Genomic DNA, 20,705 nt, shown 5'->3' on the forward strand with positions numbered 1-20,705 from the left:
AGGTCTTGGGTAAATCACATCTCCCTGAGCCCTTAGCATGTGTCTCTGCAGATTGGGCATAAAGTCAGGCTACTGCTGCATACATGGGTTTCCTGTAAGGATCACTGATGTGCTGCAGGGGAGCGAATAGCAATCTGCACTTGAGGTAACAATGCACACACAGCCCAGATCCTTCAGAGCTAGAACGATGTGCTGCTGCTGCTGCTGGTGGTTTTACTGTTTTCAGGGACGCTAGTCCCTCGATTCTGGAGGGGAAAACGGAAGCCAGGCCACCAATACACATCAGGATCGCGAATCTGTGCAGCCTGCCATGTCTGTCACAGAGTTCCTTCACCCGCCGCCGGTGTTAGTGGGCGTTTCCCGGGTTAAAAGTCGAGCTGGACACTGGGTGGACTCCCACACGTAATCGTAAGGACTCAGGAGGCTGAAGACCTGGGGATCCCCGGTCCAATCCAGTCCTGTTGAACCACCAGACGGCGGGAACAGCAGCTGTGGCTCCCTCTACCCCCGTCTCCCTCTCTGTCTATTCCCTGTGCTCAGCAATGGATCGGGAGCAATCCAGGGCAAATCGGCCACCGGCAGACTCGCCCCGGCCCCACTCAGTACTCGGGGGGACAACGTGGAACCGTGGTTGTTCCGGAGGAAGTCGAGGTGCAGTCCGGGGGGACCGGGGGAATCTCGATCGCAGCACAGCCCCGCCCCCTGGAGGCGTGGCTTGCGGGGAACCACGCTGACCCATCGTGACCCGGTCGCGCGAGGCCTGCTGGGAGTTGTAGTCCTCTGTGGCCTGCTCCCCCTTCCCCCTTCCCCCTCCGCCTTACGCGGAGGCTTAGGGCACGGGGTCCAGGATGGGCAAACGCGGGGTATACGGAGAGGGGCGCGATCCTTCCCGACGTCCCCGCCAGCTGCCACGTCTTCGGGGCGCTGGACTCGCCCCATTTCCTCCTGCAGAAGTGATCATCGCTCCCCTAGCGCAGACGAGGGCAGTGAGGTCCCCAAACCCCCGGCTGGGGAAGAGACACAAACTCTTCAGGGAACGGAGACTTCTTGAACAGCCGCGGAGTTGATTCTCTTCCCACCTTCGCGGACGAGGAACCGGAGTCCATGCTCACCCAAGGACACCGAGCCGTAAGTGAGTGGCGAGGCCGGGATGCTCGGCCCTAGCGCGCACCGACTGGGCGTGGCCAGCAGCGCCGAGCTTTCCGTCTCTCCCCCCCCCCCGCTTTAGCGCCCTTGGTACAGTCCAGGCAGACCTATTCTCGCGAGAGCTAGGAGGAGGCGGGGCCCGAGGCCGCGCAGCGGACGTGCCTCGGCCTGGCCACGCCCCCCCCGTCCCGCCTGGGCCCAGTGGCGAGGTCCGTGGACGATTCCATTGTCCGACTCGCGGCGGGGGGGATCGCGGTAGGCGGCTCCTGGGCCGCAGCTGGCTGCAGCGAGAGCGACGCGCCGCCGCCGCCGCCCCAGGTAACGCCGGGCCGTGACCAAACTCACAGCGCCTCCAGTGCGGAGAGGACATAGCGGCTGGGGGCGGCCTCGGGGCAGGCAGAGTAGCGTGGTGCACCGGCCAGGCTCGCCGTCCCGGAACCAGAGCCGCGCCGCTTTCCCTCGGGGAGGTCCCCTAGGTCTTAAGAGTGTCCCTCTCGCGGCGGAATGTCCGCAGAACTACATTTCCCAGGGAGGCTTGCGCCTCGCGCATGCTCAATCGTAACCTCTCTCGGGTCGACTTCCGGGAGCGGGAGAATCGCCGGGGCCCGAAGGCTTCTTGGTGGTTTATCGCATGGTGGTGGGTCGGGAAAACACCCAAGTGCAACCCCAGGCGCCGGCCTTGCTTCGTTCGTGGTTGTCGGAACCTGGAGAGGTCGAGAGGGAGCTTGGATCCTGGCCAGAGTCACCAGGTTTCCATTGCCCACGTGGGTGATGGAGGCCGGGGAGGCGAGGGGCAGAGGGGGGACCCTTAGACTTGGGGATGGGGTGGGGGGTTGATGTCATCCTGCAGCGCCCTTGTACCCCCCACAGCCCGTGCATTCCCATCTCAGGACGGTGGCAGACTTACTTTATTCCGTCTTGAACCCAGGGCCTGGGCCCTGACTGTGAACTTTTTTTCACTCAAGGCTGGCGCACTCCCAACTTGAGCCATGGCTCCCTTCCGACTTCTTGGTTGTTGATGGGAGCTGAGAGCCTCACGGATGGATGTGCCTGCTCAGGCTGGCCTCCAACCGGGCTCCTCAGAGCTCAGCTGGTGAGTGCTGGGGGGGGAGGAGGGATCCTTCCCCTCCCCTTCCCCATAAACACACAGAACTCACATACCCAAGTTCAGACCCAGAAAGAGGGCCCTGAGAGACAGTGAGGTGACATCAGTGGCCTCACTGACATGAAGACCTCCCCCTTGTTTTACTCCTGGACCACAGGGCTCAGACATCAGGGGTCAGGCCTCTTGAACCCTTAGCATTGTCCTGTCTGTTGCACCACCTGCAGCGAGTGGATGGATGGTGCTGGCCTGTGCAGGCGCTCCTCAAACTTCCTCTGTCATCCATGTCCTGTTATTGTCTGCATGGACAGATGACAGACTTTAGTGGAGACTGAAGACAGAACTTCCTCAGGGTCCCAAAGCCAGAGCGTTGGTGCTATGATCCAAGACCTAGAACCTTTTTGGTGTGTGTGTGTGTACGTGTCCTTCCTAGGGCTTGAACTCAGGGACTGGGCACTGTCCCTGAGCTTTTATCCTCTCCAGGCTTATCACTCTACAACATGAACTACAGCTGTACTTCTGGTTTTCTGGTGCTTAATAGATGCTTGAGAGTCTCACATGTTTCTGTCATGGCTGGCTTTGAACTGTGATCCTCAGCTCTCAGCCTCCTGAGTAGTTAGGATGACAGGCGTGAGCCACTGACACCCCGCTGATTCAGAACAATTTTACAGACATGTCAGTTTCTGCAGTTAGTACCTCCTCTCCTCACATTGTGCAGATTAGAGAGAAAAAGGTGTGGCCCAAACATAGTAACTGTGCAAACACTGTAGTCCAAATCAAATCCTCAAGGGCTACTTTTTAAACAAGTAGAGAATGTTGCTTGCTGTTCCACCGCTGATTTGTCTGGTGGAACTGAATTGTTTGATAAGAATTGACTGTCATCACTACTATTGGATGGGGTAAAAACAGATTTTTTTTTCTTTAGTTTTGCTCTGTCTTGCTTCCAGTAGAAAGACATAGATGTTGTCTTGAACCAGTTTTCCACTTGTCAATTTTTTTTTTTTTGCCAGTCCTGGGGCTTGAACTCAGGGCCTGAGCACTGTCCCTGAGCTTTTCTACTCAAGGCTAGTCTCTACCACTTTGAGCCACAGAGCCACGTCTGGTTTTCTGATGGTTAGTTGGAGACAAAAGCCTCACTTTCCTGCCCAGGCTAGCTTTGAACTGTGATTCTCAGATCTCAGCCTCCTAAGTAGCTAGGATTACAGGTATGAGCCACCCACACCTGGGTAGTCGAGTCTTTTTAAATTTATTTTTATATTATTTTTGTTTGTTGGTCTTGGGGCTTGAACTCAGGGCTGTAGTCTCTCACTTGGCATTTTCACTCAAGACTGACTCTTTGCCCACTTGAACCACAGCTTCAATTCCTGCTTTTTGTTGGTTAATTGGGAGTCCAGAGCTTGGAGGACTTTTTTCTTGCATGGGCTGGCTTTGAACCAGGATCCTGACAGGCATGAGCCACCAGCAGTTCTTTTTAAGGAAGGCAGTTTGGGGTTCAGATGTATTCTATCCTGCCAGAGCACAGAATCCTGGAAAGGGGCCTGGCAGTCCTTTTCCTGGTATGACTCCATGTCCCTGTGCTGTGCTATCTTGAGATGTGGAGACCACAGCTGGCTCTGCACAGCCAGGCTTTGTGTCCTGCTGTTGCACCCTGGGAGGGTTACTGCCCTCTCTGGAGGAGGGTTTGAGGGGGAGTATTTTCTGACTTGCCGGGATGGGAGGCAGCCAGTCTTGCAGGCTCTGGGGTAGGCAGAAAACCTGGCTGTGCAGGGCCCCCAGCAGGAAATGAGGGCCACACCCTCCTCTTCCTGCTTCAGCCTGCCCGGGCCCCTCCCACCTGCAGCGGCAGCCTGGGGGAGGAAGCTGGTATGTAGCAATAGTGCTTTGTACTTAGTCACACCTGGGGTCCCTCTGTGTGGACCCTCCACCCTCTCTGGTCTCCTGATTTGGGAACATCTAGGCCTAAGATTTGATTTGATTGTATTTGTGGGGGAGAGTTTGAACTCAAGACCTGGGTATCATCCCTGAACTTTTTCACTCAAGGCTAGCACTCTGCCACTGCACCACTTCCAGTTTTCTGGTGGTTCCTTGGAGGTAAGAGTCTCATAGACTTTTCCTTCCTGGACTGGCTTCAAACTGGGATCCTCAGATCTCAGCCTCCTGCATAGCTAGGAGGACAGGCTCAAGCCACCAGCTCTGGGTGTGGCCTCGATAGACAAGAGATCTACTGTTGTTTGCATTGTATGACCCAACCTAGAAGTTGGGCACCTGTGGCACACACACACACACACACACACACACACACAAATCCTAGATTTGCCCCTTTATAAGAAGTGTCACATAGGGGTTTTTGCCCCAGTCTCTCCCTCAAGTGCAAGTCATGGTGAGATAATCAGATCTTGCAGAAGATCTGGGGGCCTTGCCTTCCCACCACAGGCTTGTAACAGGCAGCATCAGAAGCCTTGTGGTTTGGGAGCTCAAGAGGTCACCTTCTGGGTTCTGTGGTCAGGGCAGGGACTTCCGGTGTTGGAACCACTTTACCGTGGTGCAAGAGAACAGTAGCCGGGGACAGGGTTTTGATAGGAGCAGGACTAGGCCCAGCCTAAGGAAGTGAAAGGATGGTGAGAGAAAGAGAAAAGATTCAGGAGATCTTGACCACAGCCTTTTCTTTGGACATCCTTTGTCAGTGAGCAGGACAAGGACTGGGTTGATGGGTCCTGGCTGTGGAGACCTCAGGAGGCACCCCCTGGAGAGGCTCTACTTTCAGGGGCAATGCGGTATTAATGGAAGCAGGCTATGTTCTGTGCACCCCTGGCTCACACCTCTAATCCTAGATACTCAGGAGGCTGAGAACGATCCCAGTTCAAGGCTAGGTGGGACTGGAAAGATCACGAGGCTGCCATGAGCTTGAGCCACAGCTCAAGCTCTAGGACACCCATCTTGAGTAGTAAAGGCTAAGGAGCAGAGCCAAAGCCCTAGTACTATAGGGAAGTATGAAATAATCATTTTTAAAAAGCAGTAAGGCCGAGCCTTCTCTGCCAGCTGGGGGATAATCACAGGGCACTGGGCAGGTGCAATGGCATCCGGCGGAGTTCGGAGGCTATCTAGGCGGCAGGCAAAGATGGGGAAGGCCAGCGCTGGCTGGGAACGTGGCATCCATAGCTCCCGGAAACAGTTTGAGAAGGCTGAATGGAGGGAGGAGGAATCAGGCCAGGATGGAAGGAGTGGAGGAAGTACAGAGGCTTCCACCAGCTTGGTTTCCCGGGCTGGGATCTCCCAGCGCCGCCCCGGATCTCGGGCAAGCGCCGCGAGCCTCCATCAGCTTCCAACTGCATCGGCGCCCCGCCCCTTTCCGCTGGCCACGCCGGGGGCGGGGCGGCGTGTGTGACGTCAGCGGGCGCCGCCGGGCCAATCCCCGGGCTCGGTAGACTTCAGCTCGTTTGCATACGCCGTCGCTCATTGGCCCGTTGGATAATCCGGGCCCGTTTCCCCCCTCCCCCCCTCCCGCGTTTTTAAAGGCGCCGCGTCGTATAAACAAGACGCGGACGGGGGTGGCGAGGCCATGATGTCACCGCGGCCCTGCACCTCTTGGAGGTGACGTCATCTCCGGGAAGGTGGCAGGCTCGGGGCTGGTGGGAACCCTCCGAGCCACCCGGGGCCGCATCGAGGAGCTCCCCTGGCTCCGTCGGAGGTCCAGCCCGCGGCACGAAAGCGTCCCCGGAGGCGCCCCGGCCCCGAGGAGGTGGCCATGACACGGTAAGTGCGGGCTTGACGGCGCTCCTGGCGGGGCTCCTCTCCCCCCCGGGGAAGCCGAGCCCCGGAGGCGGAGGCGCGGTCGTCGTCGGCGAGTTCTCCCGGCGAGCCGGAGTCGCCGCCGACGCCGCGCGCCGCGGGGGTCTTCATCGCGTCCCCGGGCCCCGAGGCCCCGCCCCTCGCCTTGGACTGCGGCGACTTTAAGATGGGGGGGGAAACGAGTCGGAGGTTTTTTTTTTTTCCTTCTTCTCCCTCTTCCTCTCCCCCCTCCCCCCCCCCCCCCCCGGCCGCCAACTTTTAAGATGGCGGCCCCGCGGTCACGTGCCGGGGGGCGGGCGGTGGTTGGCTGGCGGGGCCGCGGCGGGGCGGGGCCTCCGGCGCGGTGGGCGGGGCCGCGGCCCGCGGGCTCGCAGCGGGCTTGCTGTTTGCGGGCGCCTCCGGGCGCGCCCCCGCGAGCTCCCCGCCCCTCCGCCCCGCTCCCGCCCCGCGGCGCGCGACCTCGCCGCCGCCGCCGCCGCCGCCTCGAATGTTGTGAATCAAACGTGGGGTTTGTTCCATTCCGCCGCCGCCGTGGACAGTTCTTAAAGGGCCCGCCGCCGGCCTCCGCGCACCCGGGCCGCGAACGGCGCCGCCTCCCGCTCCCCTTAGGCCTGGGCCGAGCCGGGGGGGCCCCCCCACCCCGCGCGTGGAGCCCCGCGAGGCCGGCGGACCGGCGTCCGGCGGACAACAAAGAGAGAGAGGGGGGGGGGGCCCGGAAGGAGCCGGCGGGGCCCGGGCGTGGGGAGGGCGCACATCGTGTTCCGCAGGGCGGGGACTCGGACACCAGGGGGGTCCGGGCCGCCCCCCCCCCTCCCCGCTCTCCTCCCTCCCCTGCCCAGATCGCGAACAAAGAAAGCCGTCGAGAGGCCGGCCGGCCGCAGGTGAGTGCAGGCCGGGGCGTCTAACTCCCGATTCCCCGGGGCCCTGAAACTCGGGGTGGGGGGGGGCGCAGGGGGGGGGGCGAGGCCGTGACCGGCCGGCTCTGCAGGGGTTAACCGAGGGCGGTCCAGATCCCCGGGATCGGGGGGATCCCCCCCCCCCGCCCCCCGCTCCGGAGCCCGGCGAGCGAGCGAGCGCTGCGGTTGGAGAGGAAGGAGCCGCCCCCTCCCCCGGCGGCGGCCGCCGCTTCCTTTGTTGTTGCTTTTGTCTCACGCCGAGCACATGGTCCGGGCTCCGCGGTTCTTAAAGTCACAGCGCTCCGGGCCCCCCCCCCCCCCGCCGCGGAGGACGCAGGGCCCGGGGAGAGGGGGCTCCGGGGGCCCCCCACGCCCTGCCAGCTTTTCACAGGGTTTCCTTGACCAAGGTCATCCCGTGTCCCGGCTTCTTGGAGCGCTCGGTGGTCCCGCCGGCCTCTGTGGACGGGGGGTGGCGCAGGGGAGAAGGGAAGTTGGGCCCTCTTGGCCCGAGCCCGCCCTCGGTTCCTAGCCCTGGGGTCTGCTCATAGGCCAAGGGGAAGGAGGACTCTGAACCGTCCGGCAGACCCCAGGCCTAAATGACCCCGGCCAGAGCGGGTGCCTGAGGCCTGGTGACCCCGAGATGCTTTTTGCCTCCATGCAAGATGGGGGTCTCTGAGGAGCCACTGGCACAGACCTCATTGGCGCTGTGCAGGCATGGACGGGCCGAGCAGTTAGGAGGCAGCCTCATGACCATCCTTGCTGTGTTTGACCTTGAACAAGTTGCTAGCTCCAACCTTGCTGGTCCACAGCAGAACTCTTTCACCTCGCTCAGTGGGAAGAGAGGGCTTCTGCCTCCGGCCCTGCTGCCAGTGGGTGAGTTGAGAGGTTGGAGGAATCTGGGCCTAGGTGGCCAGCCAGGACCAATTCCCTTCCTTCGTGGTTTTGCTTCCTAGGGCCTCAGTTTTGTCATCTGGAAAGTGGGTGTGTTCTGTCTCTTCCTCTTGGGAAGACTCAGGGAGCCACTGTGTCCTGCAGCCTTGAAGGGGTGTTCTGTTTCTGTTCAGGGATGTCTTCTAGTGATTGTTCACACACACACACACAAGCACACGCACACCACAGGTCAATTCTGCAATGTCTTTTTGAGGAAATGGATTTTGCATGTGTATGTGCCAAAACGGGGACTTGAACTCAGGGTCTTGCACTCTTGCTTAGCTTTTTCTCCTCTGGGCTGGCATTCTATTCGAGCCACACCTTCCAGTGAGGCTCACTATCCAGAGATAAGAGTCTCAGATGTATCCAGCCAGGCTGGCTTTGAACCATGATTACCTGATGTCAGCCATCCTCAAATCTCTGTTTACAGAGATTTGTTGTTCCCATTTTAGAGACAAGGAAACTGACTGAGGCTGGAAGAGAGCTCGTGCCTAAGTCTTTAAGGCGGAAGTTAAGGTTGCTAAGGGTAGAACTGTACCTGGTGCCAGAGGTGCCTGCCATGCCTCCAGCCGGAAGCCCTTCTGCCTGCTGTTTCTGTTCCTCAGCTCCTGACCTCATCCCCTCCCCTTTGCAGATTCCCACAGGCTTGTAGATGGACACCCATGCATTCCAGCACTGCCCAGTCTCCAGAGACAACCAGACACATGAGGAACAGTGCATGATGTCTTACCTTAGGTTAGACACTCAGCCTCAGTGTTTTTTCCTGCAAGGGCTGCTGTCAGAACTTGCCAAGCTGGTCCACAGAACTTAGCATAATTTTCCCAGGATCCCAGCCAAGGACTGGGGTTTCTAAACTGGGCTGGGCCCTAGAAACTGCTGGGGAATGTGATAAAAATCCAGGTGTCAGGGAAGACTGAGCTCTAGGGATCTGGGTTCAAAGCTAGGCTGGGCAGAAAAGTATGGAACTCTTTATCTCCAGTGAACCACCAAGAAGCTGAAAGTGGAGCTGTGACCCAAGTGGTAGAGCACTGGTCTTGAGGGGGGGAAAAAAAAGCTAATTTAGTACCTAGGCCTTGAGTTCAAGTCCCAGTACTACCTAGCATTCACACACACACACACACATGTAGATATATGTGTTGTTTCCTAGTCCTTCAAAGATTCTGACCCAGAAGGTCTAGGGTGGGCCAGATCATGTATTTTCAGTTATTTGGGGTTTTCTTGGAGCCTCCCTTGTTCTCTGTGTAGCTGAATCAGCAGCAGCTTATGCTGGGGGTTACCAACCCAGTAGTACATGGTGGGCCTGTAGAGGACTGATTGGGGGACCTGGAGAGGAAGCTCTTTTTGTACTGCATACGGGAGACAAAGCCTAGTGTGGCCTCCTTTTTTTTTTTCTTCCCATCAGAGGCCGATTGTTTTGTAAAATCTCAAGGTCGTTTGTTTTGTTTTGTGCTGGTCCTGAGGCTTGAACACCTGGACATAGTCCCTTAGCTCCCCCCTTCCCCCCCCAAAGTGTAGCGCTCACTTTACTTGAGCCACAGCTCCACTTTGAGCTTCTTTGCTGATAAATTGGAGATAAGAATCTCAGAGACTCGCACCCTGGCTGGCATCTTAACAGCGATCCTCAGATCTCAACCTCCTCCTAAGTAACTAGGTTGACCACACACCCAGCCATCTCCCAAGTTTGAACCACTGGCATTTAGTATCGCCACTGCTACATGGTAGCCTTGGGGCTGTGTGACCTACCCCTTTTGCTGAGTGCCTGAGTTCCGAGTGTCCATTCTGCCTGGGACACCTTCTGGAGATGTGGCTTTGACCAAATGTTGGCTTATAAAGTGGAGAAGGGCCCCTTGCACAGAGATGGGGGGAACAGGCTTGTGCTGTTGCCAGCGTTCTAAGCTGAAAGCTGATGGGCTGTCTTGGCTATGTGACCAAGGTTTGTGGGGGGGGGGGGGATCTGGCTCCAGAGTTAATGGGGTGAAAGGAAGCCTGGATTGACCCAGGGCCCCTAGTCTGGCCCACCGTGGGGAGACCTAGCACTGACCTATTATTTCTCAACTTTCCCCTCTTAGATCCTTCCTCTTTACTCTTCCTATTTAGGGAGCCCCATTTAGGGGCTCTCAGATCAAGGGCCTGGCTGCAGGAACAGTCAGGATTCCTCTCTAGCCTGAGCCTCAAGTCAATAGCCCATCAGTCTCACACACCCCTGTAATCCTTGCTACTCAGGAGGCTGAAATCTGAGGATTTAGAAGCCAGCCTGGGCAAGAAAGTAGTATGTGCAACTCATCTCCAGTGAACCATCAAAAAGCCAGAAGTAAAAGCTAAGGCTCAAATGATACAGTGCTGGCTTGAGCACAAAAGGTCAGGGACAGTTCTCAGGCTCTGACTACAAGCCCCAGGTCAAGCACCCGAAAAGAATGTGTGTGTGTGTGTGGGGGGGGTCAAATAATGACACTGTCCTTAATGTGTTGAAGACATACCTGTGTGTACCAGGGGAACAGGTTAAGAACAGGATATGGCCTGTTCTTCCCAGGGTCAGGAAGCAATCAAAAAAAACCTTTATCCCGATATGATGGGATAAAAAATAAAAAAGAACAGCATCCCAGAACTAAGCAATCCCTCCAGAGCCAGTCAGATGGAAGGGAGGAGCCGCTCTAGAGAGCCCTCTAGTGGTCCGGAGGCTGCATTGCAGTCCCTTAGCCAACCCTCCTTGCTGAGCTTGTACAACTCTGAAGGGGCTTTTTGGCGGGGCAGGGGTGGGGGTGCCAATTCTGGAGCCTGGACTTGAGGCCTGGGCACTGTCCTTTAGCTTTTTTGCTCAAGGCTAGCACTCTACCACTTGAACTGCAGTCCACTTGTTTTAACCCCTGAATAGCTAGGATAGCAGGTGTGAGCTCCTCCCCTCCCCTCCCCTGGTGACTCTGAAAGCCCTGGGTTCCTTGATGCTCTGTGAGCACTGGCCGCTGAGCTCTGGACCACCGTGGAATTGGATCCATCTCCTAATTGGGCAAGTATCTGCATTTCTCCAAGGCTCAGTTTCTTGCTCTGGTTCTTACCTCCCAGGGTTGTGACCCCCGGCCTGGCCCTCCCAGCACTCTGCTCTCCTGATGCGACCATGGGCTCTGGCAGTAAGTAGGTGGCCACCGACTGCTCCTGCAGCCCAGCGACGATTCTCTGCAGGGCCGAGCAGTGCTCCAGGCCAGTTCTGGGGAAGGTAGGATGGAGGACCCCCCCCCCCCCCTGCATGGATTGGATGGGGTGGCCAGCTTGGGCGTGGTGGGGGGAGAATGGGCTGGGGACTCTGGCTCCTCTTCCTGCTCTGTGAATGTGTAGTGGCCCCTCATTCCTACTGGGGCCTCCTCTCTGTGGTGCAGCCTTGGCCGCCAGGGCCCCCTGGCCAGCCCACCTGCCCAAGATGAGAGCTTACCCTCCCAGCAGCCACCGCCCAGACCTCCGCACCTCCCTGTAGAGGAGCGCCGGGCCTCGGCTCCTGCCGGCGGGAGCCCCCGAATGCTGCACCAGGCCTCCCAACAGAGCCCATTCATGGTCGATCTCCACGAGCAGGTAGGCACAGCCCCTCCCCATCCAGCGCCCTGGCACCCCCCCACCTTTACAAGCCACCCCGAGAAACAGGCAGCAGACCTCACTCCACATGTCCAAGGGAAGCACTGTTAGGGATTGGTAGGTAAACTGAGGCCCGGAGATCCTGGAAGGCCTTCCCTGGGGCCCTAGCGTGAAAGCATGACTGGCAGGGCTGGATGCCCCTTCCGGATTTGGGGAAACGGGGCAGTGGGCGGCCAGCGGCAGAAATGATGGGAGCTAAGTTTGGGGCTCCCGGGGGTCCCCAGGATGGCCACATTTCCTCCCCTACAGTGCCCTGGTGATCTCTCTCCTCACAGGTGCACCAGGGACCTGTCCCTCTGTCCTACACTGTCACCACAGTGACCACCCAAGGCTTCCCCTTGCCTGCAGGCCAGCACATCCCTGGCTGCAGCACCCAGCAGCTCCCAGCATGCTCCGTGATGTTCAGCGGACAGCACTACCCACTCTGCTGCCTCCCACCCCCGGTGAGTGACAGAGACATGGCCAGGGTCCAGGGGCTCACACCCATCATCCCAGCCACTCAAGAGGCTCAGATCTGGGGAACGTTAGCCAAAAGCCGGAAGTGGTGGTGTGGCTCAAGAGGTCAAATGCCAACCTTGAATGAGAAAGCCGAGAGAGAGTGTGAGCCCGAGTTCAAGCTCAATACCAGTACCAAAAGAGAGAGGGAGACAGGGAAAGGGAGTTCAAGCCCCAGGACCGGCAAAAAAAAAAAAAAGGGGACAATAGGCCCAGCCCAGAAAATAATTCTGCAGCTCTCTCTCCCCCTCCCTCTCTCTTCTCTCAGCAGCTAATCCAGGCATGCACTATGCAACAGCTTCCTGTGTCCTACCAGGCCTACCCCCACCTCATCTCCAGTGACCACTACATTCTGCACCCGCCACCGCCCGCCCCACCACCCCAGCCCACCCACATGGCGCCTCTGGGGCAGTTTGTATCACTGCAGACCCAGCACCCACGGATGGTGAGTCTGGGGAATGGGGGATCTGATGCCGGATGAGGAGGAGAGTTGGGGGCCTTCCCTTGTCACAGATCCGGGACCATCCCACCTCTGCCTCCTGTAGCCTCTGCAGCGGCTGGACAATGACGTGGACCTGCGTGGGGACCAACACCCCCTGGGCAGCTTTACTTACCCCACCTCCGCCCCCGGTCCAGCCTTGTCCCCTTCAGTGCCCCTGAACTACCTGCCCCATGATCCACTGCACCAGGAGCTGTCCTTTGGGATGGTGAGTCCAGAGTGAGCCAGCCAATCACGAACCGATTGGGAGTCTGAGCTCCACCAATCAGAGCCGAGGGGGGCGGGGCCTGCCGGGTTAGGGATCAAAAGAGAGCAGAGTCTTGGCCTGTGGAAAAGTCAGTTCTGCCTTGCTGGGACAGTTCTTTCTGTGTCTTCACGGTGCCTGGAGGAAGGCCTGCACCCTGACCTCTGGCCCCTCTTACAGCCCTATTCTCACATGATGCCACGGAGACTGAGCACCCAGAGATACCGCCTGCAACAGCCGCTGCCCCCACCACCACCGCCACCGCCGCCCCCTCCTCCACCTTACTACCCCAGCTTCCTTCCCTACTTCCTGTAAGTACAGCATGGCGGCCCTGAAAAGCCCTGGTTGCCCCCTGGAGCATATATAGTCCTGGGCTGGTAGCAGGGATGGTCGCACCCCGGTAATCCTTTGTGTTCCCCCCTCCTGCCATGTCCTGGGACAGCAGAGGGGTGGGGGGGGATACTCTGTGTCCTCCCATCCCTAGTGACCTTGTCTGTCCTGTCCTCCAGCTCGATGCTGCCCATGTCACCCACAGCTATTGGACCTACTATCAGTCTGGATCTGGACGTGGATGATATGGAGATGGAGAATTATGAGGTCCAGGCTCTGGGGAGGTGGGGTCTGGGTAGGGTGTTGAAGCCCAGAATCTCTGGGCACACTGACCCCTCGCGTCCCGTCCCATCCAGGCCCTTCTGAACCTGGCCGAGCGACTGGGAGACGCCAAGCCCCGGGGCCTCACCAAAGCCGACATAGAACAACTCCCCTCTTACCGCTTCAACCCCGACAGTCACCAGTCGGAGCAGACGCTGTGAGTCCTGCTCCCCGCTTGGCTGGCCTGCAGAGGCCCCTGGGGGGGTGGGGGGTGGGGAGGCTTCCTTTGTGGTGAGCCCTCGGGACAAGCATGATGCTTGTACCCCTCCAGATGCGTGGTCTGCTTCAGCGATTTCGAGGTGCGGCAGCTGCTCCGAGTCCTCCCCTGCAACCATGAATTTCACGCCAAGTGTGTGGACAAATGGTTAAAGGTAAAATGGCGGAATAGAAACTGGCAGCAAGCCCGGGCCCTGGTGACTCAAGCCTGTAATCCCAGATAACTCAGGAGGCTGAGACCTTAGGATGGAGGTTCAGAGGCAGCCCTGAGTAGGAAAGTCTGGGAGACTCTCAATCTCACAATCCACCAGTAAAAAGCCAGAGGCCTGCTGGTAATCCTCACCGATCAGGAGGCCCAGATCTGAGGATCCCAGTTTGAGGCCAGCCTGGGCAAGAAAGTCCATGAGCCTCTTCGTCTCCAATGAACCAGCAGAAAGCCATGAAAAAGCTTCAGGGTCAGTCCCTAGGTCCTGAGTTCAAGCCCCGGGACTGATCAACACACACACACACACCCCAAATCAAAACTGGTGGGATGGAGGCTCTGAGAGCAAAGCCTGACTCCCCTCCCCACCCCAGGCCAACCGGACGTGTCCCATCTGCCGCGCCGATGCCTCTGAGATGCCCAGGGAAGCTGAGTGAGACTCCACAGCTGTCCACGAGAACCCTGCCCGAAGCTCTGGAAACTCGGGGAGACCCAGGGAGGACAGGGAGGGAGGGGCCCAGGCCTGCCTCCACCAGAGCTGGTGCCAGGGTCAGCCCTGCGAGTGACCCCTGCAATAAGCCCCTGCATTTGCCAAGCTCCAAAGACTCCTTCCCCCCCCCCCCACTCTGCCTGCCTGTCTGCCCGCCATGGAGCTGCCTGGGTGCCCCCACCCCCACCCCGGTCTCCTTCCTGACGACCCTGGGGTCCTCCTCCCTGCTGCCACTGGGAAAACTGCAGATCTCCCCCTTAGTGTGGCCAGTGGGGATCCTTACCCTCCCCCACCCCCCGGCATGGGCAAAAGGGGTTCACCTGAGCTCTGCACTCAAATGCCGTGCCCACCACTCAGGTGGCATTGGCCAGCTGTATGGGACAGATGGTGGCCAGAGGCCATTTCCTGAATCCCAGGGCTGCGTCCCTCCTGCCTGACTCAGGCAAGCTTGGCTGTGGTGGTCTGGTTCCTAGACGACCTGTACCCCAGGCCCAGTCCATTGCAGCCACGCCCCCCCAGCAGTCTCCCACGCCAAGGTCTGTGTTGCTGGTGGAGTCCTTCCAAGGTGACAGATGGGGTCACACCTGGCCTGATGTGTCCCCCCCCATTGCGGTTTTTGCATGAATGTGAGAAGTAGTCGTTTCTACTATTTTCTCTTATTCATTTGGCCCAAAACTTGGCTTGTAGAGTTTGGAGGTGCGGATAGTCACAATTCTTTTCTTTCGTTCATTTTGATTTCTTTTTTTTTTTTTCTCCTTCTAGTGGGATACAGGGACCAACCAGAAACCAGAGTGCCCTAGAGAAAAGGGGGAGGACAGAAACCAGTGTGTGTGTGGGGGGGGGGGGTGCTGCCTGGCCTGCATGCATGTGTGCAGGTGGGGGCTGCGCTGGCTCGAGCTGGCTACTGGGGTGGGGGTGGGGGAGGGGTTTGTGGGGGTGGGGGAGGGGCCGTGCTCAGCTGATAACTGCCACGCACTGTAACTGCACACGTCCCTAGAGCCTATCGGGACCCTACGCTTTTCAGGGCATTTCTCCCCTCTCCAGCCAGGCCCATCTTCCACCTGCCTGGGTGAGTGTCCCCCCCCCTACTTTTTCCCCCACTCCCTCCCCCCTCCTCCCCAACCCAAGGAGAGAGACAGGGACCAGGGAAAGCCTGGACTTCCATCCACTTCTAGGGGATCCCATTCCAGCCCGCTCTCTGCTGTCCTCTGGAGGAGGCCCCTCTAGGGTCTGGCTGAGTTTCCCCTCCCCCCCACTTTTCCCTCCCCTCCCCTGGGGTTGCTGCCCTGCATGAACGAACCGCGTGTGGGGCTGGCACATCCTAGCAGGCAGCCCTCGGCTCCTGCTGCCTCAGGGATGCTCCAAGCACCCTCGTTCTGCCCGCAGCACCCCTGCCCTCCTACCCCCGCCCCCCCCCCCCAGCACCCCTGCCTGCCACAGGGCCCAGCAGCCTGGGCCCACCCCACGGAGAACCCAAAGTCTTACTGTATATAACTCGAGGTGACGTTTCTATATTTATAGCAGTGTTGAAAACCCACGTGTTTTACACAGAGAACCATCCGCTCTGACCCCCCCTCCACCCTTTCCCCCTGTCCACCCCAACAAACAACAACAAAAAGAAAAGGTTTTTCAAATCCTTAATGCTTCCGGGGCAGGGGGTTTGGGGGGGGGGGGTTGGGGAGTTGGGAGACAGATGGAAATGGCTCATGGATTCTATCCGCTGCAGACATGGGATTTCAGCTAGCAGCTACTGGGGAGGGGTGGGGAAAATAGCATTTAACAACAACAAATCATTAAAAAAAAAGAAAAAAAGAACAAAAAAATGATTTATGAAGCAATTCTTTAGGATGTTTGTGATTTGCGACCTTGCTATATAGATGCCATGTGACCAATGATTTCCTGTGGTGGGGGCTCGTCTTTGTTTACGATTTACCAGCCTCTGGCTGAGGCATGACAGCTGGCGCCCTTTCCAGCACTGGCTGGGCTCAGCACCCGTGTTCCATGTTAGAAAGGTTTTCTATATATATAATTACATATACATGGACTATATGTAATTGGGGGGGCCCTGTTCCTTGCACATTTTACAGTTACCTCATTTTTCCCCATGTATGTATTTGAGAAAAAAATGCTAATATATAGAGAAAAAAAATGGTTCTTAAAGCTTAAATGTGTGGTTTTTTCTCCATTCCAGTGGATTCACATTGGTTTGTAGCATTTAACTAACTAGTATGTTGTATTATATATGTGTATACTGATTGAAATTTTTAACAGATTTGTACTTTTTTTAAAATGAAAGTTGCTAGTTCTGCTTGACCAAGTAGTGCAATCATTATTTTTTTTAATATTGTTGCTGATTTCAGAGGGAATATTCACTAATAAATGTATGATGTATACCAAGCGTTGTCCAAGATGCTTTTGGCTGAGCTTTTCTTTTGAGTGGAAATTGGGGCTTGGACCAGTGAGGTGTGAGGGACAGAAAATGTGTTTTCTGCTTTGCAAGTGTGGGGTTCAGGGATGGCTCTGGATTCCATTCCCAGCACACCTACACATAGGTTATTATTTTTTAACATGGGTCCGTCCTAAGGAAATGAGATCTTATAAATGGCACCATCCCCAGAGAAAACTGGGGCTTGAACTGGGCTAGCACATTGCTCTCGAGCTTTCTCAAGGCTAACGCTCTACCACTTGAGCCACAGCACCAATTGGGGCTTTTTCTGTGCATGTGGTACCAAGGAATGGCATCAAGGCATGGTAGGCGAGCCCTGTACCACTAGGGCCACACTCCCGGCCCCAGATGCCACGTCTCTCAGAACACCTTAGCATTTGCTGCCTGGACTCTTATTAACTCGAGACAGAAACACTCACGGCTGCTTGTGATTTGTTACAAAACATTTAATGTTAACCTACCGTACAATGTAAACCTTTATGAAAAAAAAAAATGTACACTAGATTTTTCTCTTTTTTTTTTCCCCTCACACCTGGAAATGATCATCCATCATAGTGGAGCTTTTCTTCAAGCACCAGGCAAGAGATCCCCCAACCGCTGGTCTTCTGAGGCTCCTCCCCTCTCAAGCCTTGGCACCATCAATAATGGTCATAATAACTGCTCAGTTAAACATCCCAGGTTCTTACGGGTGCTCGTTCTCCTCGGCCATCTCTTCCCAATCTCTTGCAAACAAGTCCTGCAGGCATAGAAGGATGAAAAGACCCGAAGGGCCACACTGAAGAGGCTGTAAAAATGTCTAGCCGACCCCAACTGGGGTGTCCGTGTGTTCATAGCTCTGCCGTTCAATCTGCTGTGTCTTGACACGTGGAAGAACACCTGAAACGTTCCCTGGACGACTTGCCTTTTGGAAAGCACACCTGGAACATTGCCGCAGTGACTTGAAGACAGGCGCACGGCTTCGAGACTGCAGCTTCTGTTTGTCCCTTGCAGCTTCCGTAGGTCCTTAGGGACAACATAGATGGTGCTGGCAGAAATGACACGCATGCAGCCCGGGGTCACCTGTGAGGGACATGGCACCCTAGAGGAAGTACTAGATGAGCGAGAACAGGCATGGATGGTGTCTAAGGAAAGCAGAAAGCAAACCTGTTTCAAAGGAACCAGGAGGGGAAATCCTCCAATACAACATGGGGGGGGGGGTCCCCGGAGTTATCTGTACTGAGGGCCTGAACACTGACATCCTTTGCTCGTTAGCAGAAGGCAAGAGGCCTAACTCAAAGGGGGGGGGGGGACAAAAAAAAAAACTTCCTTGAAGTGTGTGACACACAAGTCACCCTACCCAGAGCAGGCCCTCGACCCCGTCGTGTGTGGAGCTGGGGGTCTTGAGACAGCTCCTTGTAGCTTGTTGCTGAAACAGACGTTTGCCTGGGTTGAGTGGAGAGCGAGGTTGGTCTACCTGCTGCTTGCTGGGGTTTCGCACACCTCCCCTGGCTAGGAGCAGACCAGGTCTTGAAGATGGGGTTCCGGAGTTCCCCCAGCACTTACTCCAACCGAGGGCTGCACAAAGCCTACGCCTGACATAACCACCCAGCAGAGAGAGCCTTAGGTTTCCACTAAGCGAAGGACCTGACCCCGTGCCACTGACGTGGAAACCCATGGCAGTGCATGTGGCTATCTACGTCCCCGCGACCATGAACTCAACAGCATCAAACCCTGGCAGCACACCAGCTGCTGTAGGGAAGATGGAGCCTCCAGCAGGGACTGACCTCACAGTGAACCGTGCGGGCCTTGCGCGTTGGTCCCGGCCCAACAGTGCCCTCTACCAGAGCTTCCCCCGGAGACTCCATCACAGGCCCTAGTTTGTGAAGGCACCATGCCTGGCTAGTCGGGAAAGCTGAAGCAGTTTCAACAGGAATGAAAAACGGCTGCCCTTTGCCCGAGAACCCCTTAGCCACTGGCAGAAGCTGCAGCGTGAAAAGAGGGAATTGTGGACACACACGACAGGTGGCTAGAAAGGACAGCAGGTTGGACCAATTCAGATGTCCTGTCTGTGAGGGACAGGAGATGGGACAATGGCAGAAAGAAGCACAAAGCAGCCCCGGGCACCTTTATTACGCTATGGCGGGCTAAGGAGCCCGGGATATGAACTCACGGCTTTAAGAATTGGCTCTTTATCAAATAAAGAAGAAAAAAAAAATACATCCATGACAGACTCATTCCTTTGGTCATCAGAAAGCAACAAACAATGAGAAGTGAAGGAACGTGTCTCTCTCTCTCTCTCTCTCTCCCCCACCTCCAGAGGCTGGGGGAGGGGAAGTCTTCAGGAGAACGGTGCTGGAACTGCTGGCTGGAGGCTTTCACTTTGATTTTTCTTGAAAGCAAGAATGAATGAATGAGAACAAGTGGGAAGTGTCCCCTTTCCCAGATGGGTCACCAACACTGGTGGCTGGAGGCTGTGTGGTGCAGAGGCCGTCGGAAGGGCGAAGCGAGCTTTGCCGAGCGAGGGTGCGTTCGTGGCTAACCACACACACACACACACACACACACACACACACACACACACTCACACTCACACACTCACACACACGCAAACGCACACAACGACTCGCAGGCGGCATGGTTTCTGATCCTTCCTTAGGATGCAGCAGTCTTTTAAAAAAAATATTGTATTATAATAATAATAGGAATTTCTCTCTCTCTTTTTCTCGTTTCCATTCCCTTTAGGGGGCAGGGCAGGAGGGGGGGGGATGACCAGTGTTATTCATCTGTTAGGTCCTGAACAAAGAGAACCTCTGTGTGGCTCAGTCCCGCCTCCTGCAGCGTGGGAGGGTTGGGTAATTCTTCTGAAGGGACACAGGGCAGTACCCGCCTGGGGAAGTTGGCTTCAATCTGAAACTTCTCTGGGCTTTCCTTCAAGGAGAATAAGAAGTCGTGGATTACCTGCAGAGGTCACACAGAAAGAGAGAGGAAAAAAAAAAAAGTGGCAGTGAGACAGGCGGCGTACCCCAAGTCTCTCCACGAGAGGAGGCCGCAAATCCCACTGGATTTCTATGCAGGGGTCCATTTCCCCGAGCCCAGACGTGCGCAGCGCTTCTGAAAGACATCACGAGCCACTGCAAGCCTTCTCTCCAGTGTGCTCAACTTAGCAATCGGAGAATGTGCTTGCTTGCTGGCTTGCTTTTCTTTTTTTGTTGTTTTTCTCACAGTCAGTCCTGGCAACTGAACTCAAGTGCCTAGGCACTGGCCCTGAGCTTTTGTGCTCAAGAGTTTCACAGACATTACTGCTTAGCTGGCTTCAAACGTGATCCTCGGATCTCAGCCTCCTGAGTAGCTATGATTACAGGCGTGCGCCACTAGCACCTGAATAAATGTTTGCACATAAAAATAATCACCAAGTCCCAGAAAGGCTGGAAAAATAGGGCATTGATGCCTTTTCTTGGACTGGGTGTAGGTGAACAGCCATCCTGTGTTCCATGCCTCCTGAGACGTGTAGGTGGGATGTACATAACCCCGCCATCAACAAATGTAAGCACTGTAAGTTCCATAATACAATAAAAACTGTCGCTCATCCCCACAGTATCCAGGGATTGGTTCCAGAAATTCCTCTGGAGATACACAAATCCAGAGGGTCAAGCCCCTTGTCAAAGGTGGCAGAGCAACACACCCAGATCCGTTAGCCAGGTTTCTGGTTTGACTCATACTTCATAGAATGGAAATGCTAAATAATCCCCCCACACTGTATTATTTAGGGAATAATGACAAGAAATCCGGATGCTAATGTTTTCCAGGTATTTGTGATCTGTAGCTGGTTGACTCTGTGGATGTGATAAGCTCAACTTCTTTTTGCTGACTGATCCTGCCAGACGCCGGTGGCTCATTCCTGTGGTCCTTGCTACTCAGATGGCTGAGATCTGAGGATCAGATTCAGAGCCAGCCGGTGTAGGGAAGCCCCTGTGAGATTCTTATCTCCAGTAAAATACT

At 56.3% G+C, this 20,705-nt stretch overlaps 2 protein-coding genes across 6 annotated transcripts in view; one reads left to right on the forward strand and one right to left on the reverse strand.

The window, feature by feature from the left end:
* The first annotated feature begins 5,816 nt into the window (after positions 1-5,816).
* Positions 5,817-14,409, forward strand: Rnf44 (ring finger protein 44). Of its 5 annotated transcripts, none has more exons than XM_090325454.1 (11): positions 5,817-6,001; positions 10,924-11,074; positions 11,235-11,424; positions 11,760-11,927; positions 12,248-12,424; positions 12,525-12,686; positions 12,903-13,033; positions 13,232-13,319; positions 13,409-13,530; positions 13,645-13,744; positions 14,166-14,409. In XM_090325454.1, exons 2-11 carry the CDS (start codon positions 10,968-10,970, stop codon positions 14,226-14,228), a joined length of 1,308 nt encoding a protein of 435 aa, XP_090181580.1. In that variant the 5' UTR covers positions 5,817-6,001; positions 10,924-10,967; the 3' UTR covers positions 14,229-14,409. The 5 variants fall into 5 exon arrangements, with proteins under 5 accessions (XP_090181580.1, XP_090181582.1, XP_090181581.1 ...); XM_090325456.1 differs by having other exon boundaries at positions 5,818-6,001; positions 12,251-12,424; XM_090325455.1 differs by lacking the exon at positions 5,817-6,001 and adding an exon at positions 6,846-6,918.
* Positions 14,410-18,810: 4,401 nt separating this feature from the next.
* The window catches only part of Faf2 (Fas associated factor family member 2), a 36,623-nt gene continuing 34,728 nt past the window's right edge, over positions 18,811-20,705 (reverse strand). Inside the window, exon 11 of the mRNA XM_090325459.1 lies at positions 18,811-19,664. Within this exon, the coding sequence (XP_090181585.1) occupies positions 19,482-19,664 (183 nt within the window). The 3' untranslated portion in view covers positions 18,811-19,481. The remainder of the gene's footprint in view (positions 19,665-20,705) is intronic.

Source organism: Megascapheus bottae, chromosome 38 (assembly GCF_031878675.1).
Source record: "Megascapheus bottae isolate mThoBot1 chromosome 38, mThoBot2.hap1, whole genome shotgun sequence".
Lineage (NCBI taxonomy): Eukaryota > Metazoa > Chordata > Mammalia > Rodentia > Geomyidae > Megascapheus > Megascapheus bottae.

What these genes read in the sequence shown, in the direction of transcription:
- Rnf44 (XM_090325454.1), top strand. Translation starts at nt 10,968, where the DNA reads ATGCGACCATGGGCTCTGGCAGTAAGTAGGTGGCCACCGACTGCTCCT. An exon ending in TCTGCTGCCTCCCACCCCCG is followed by an intron (nt 11,928 to 12,247) that starts GTGAGTGACAGA and finishes CTCTTCTCTCAG; the next exon opens with CAGCTAATCCAGGCATGCAC. An exon ending in GTGTGGACAAATGGTTAAAG is followed by an intron (nt 13,745 to 14,165) that starts GTAAAATGGCGG and finishes TCCCCACCCCAG; the next exon opens with GCCAACCGGACGTGTCCCAT.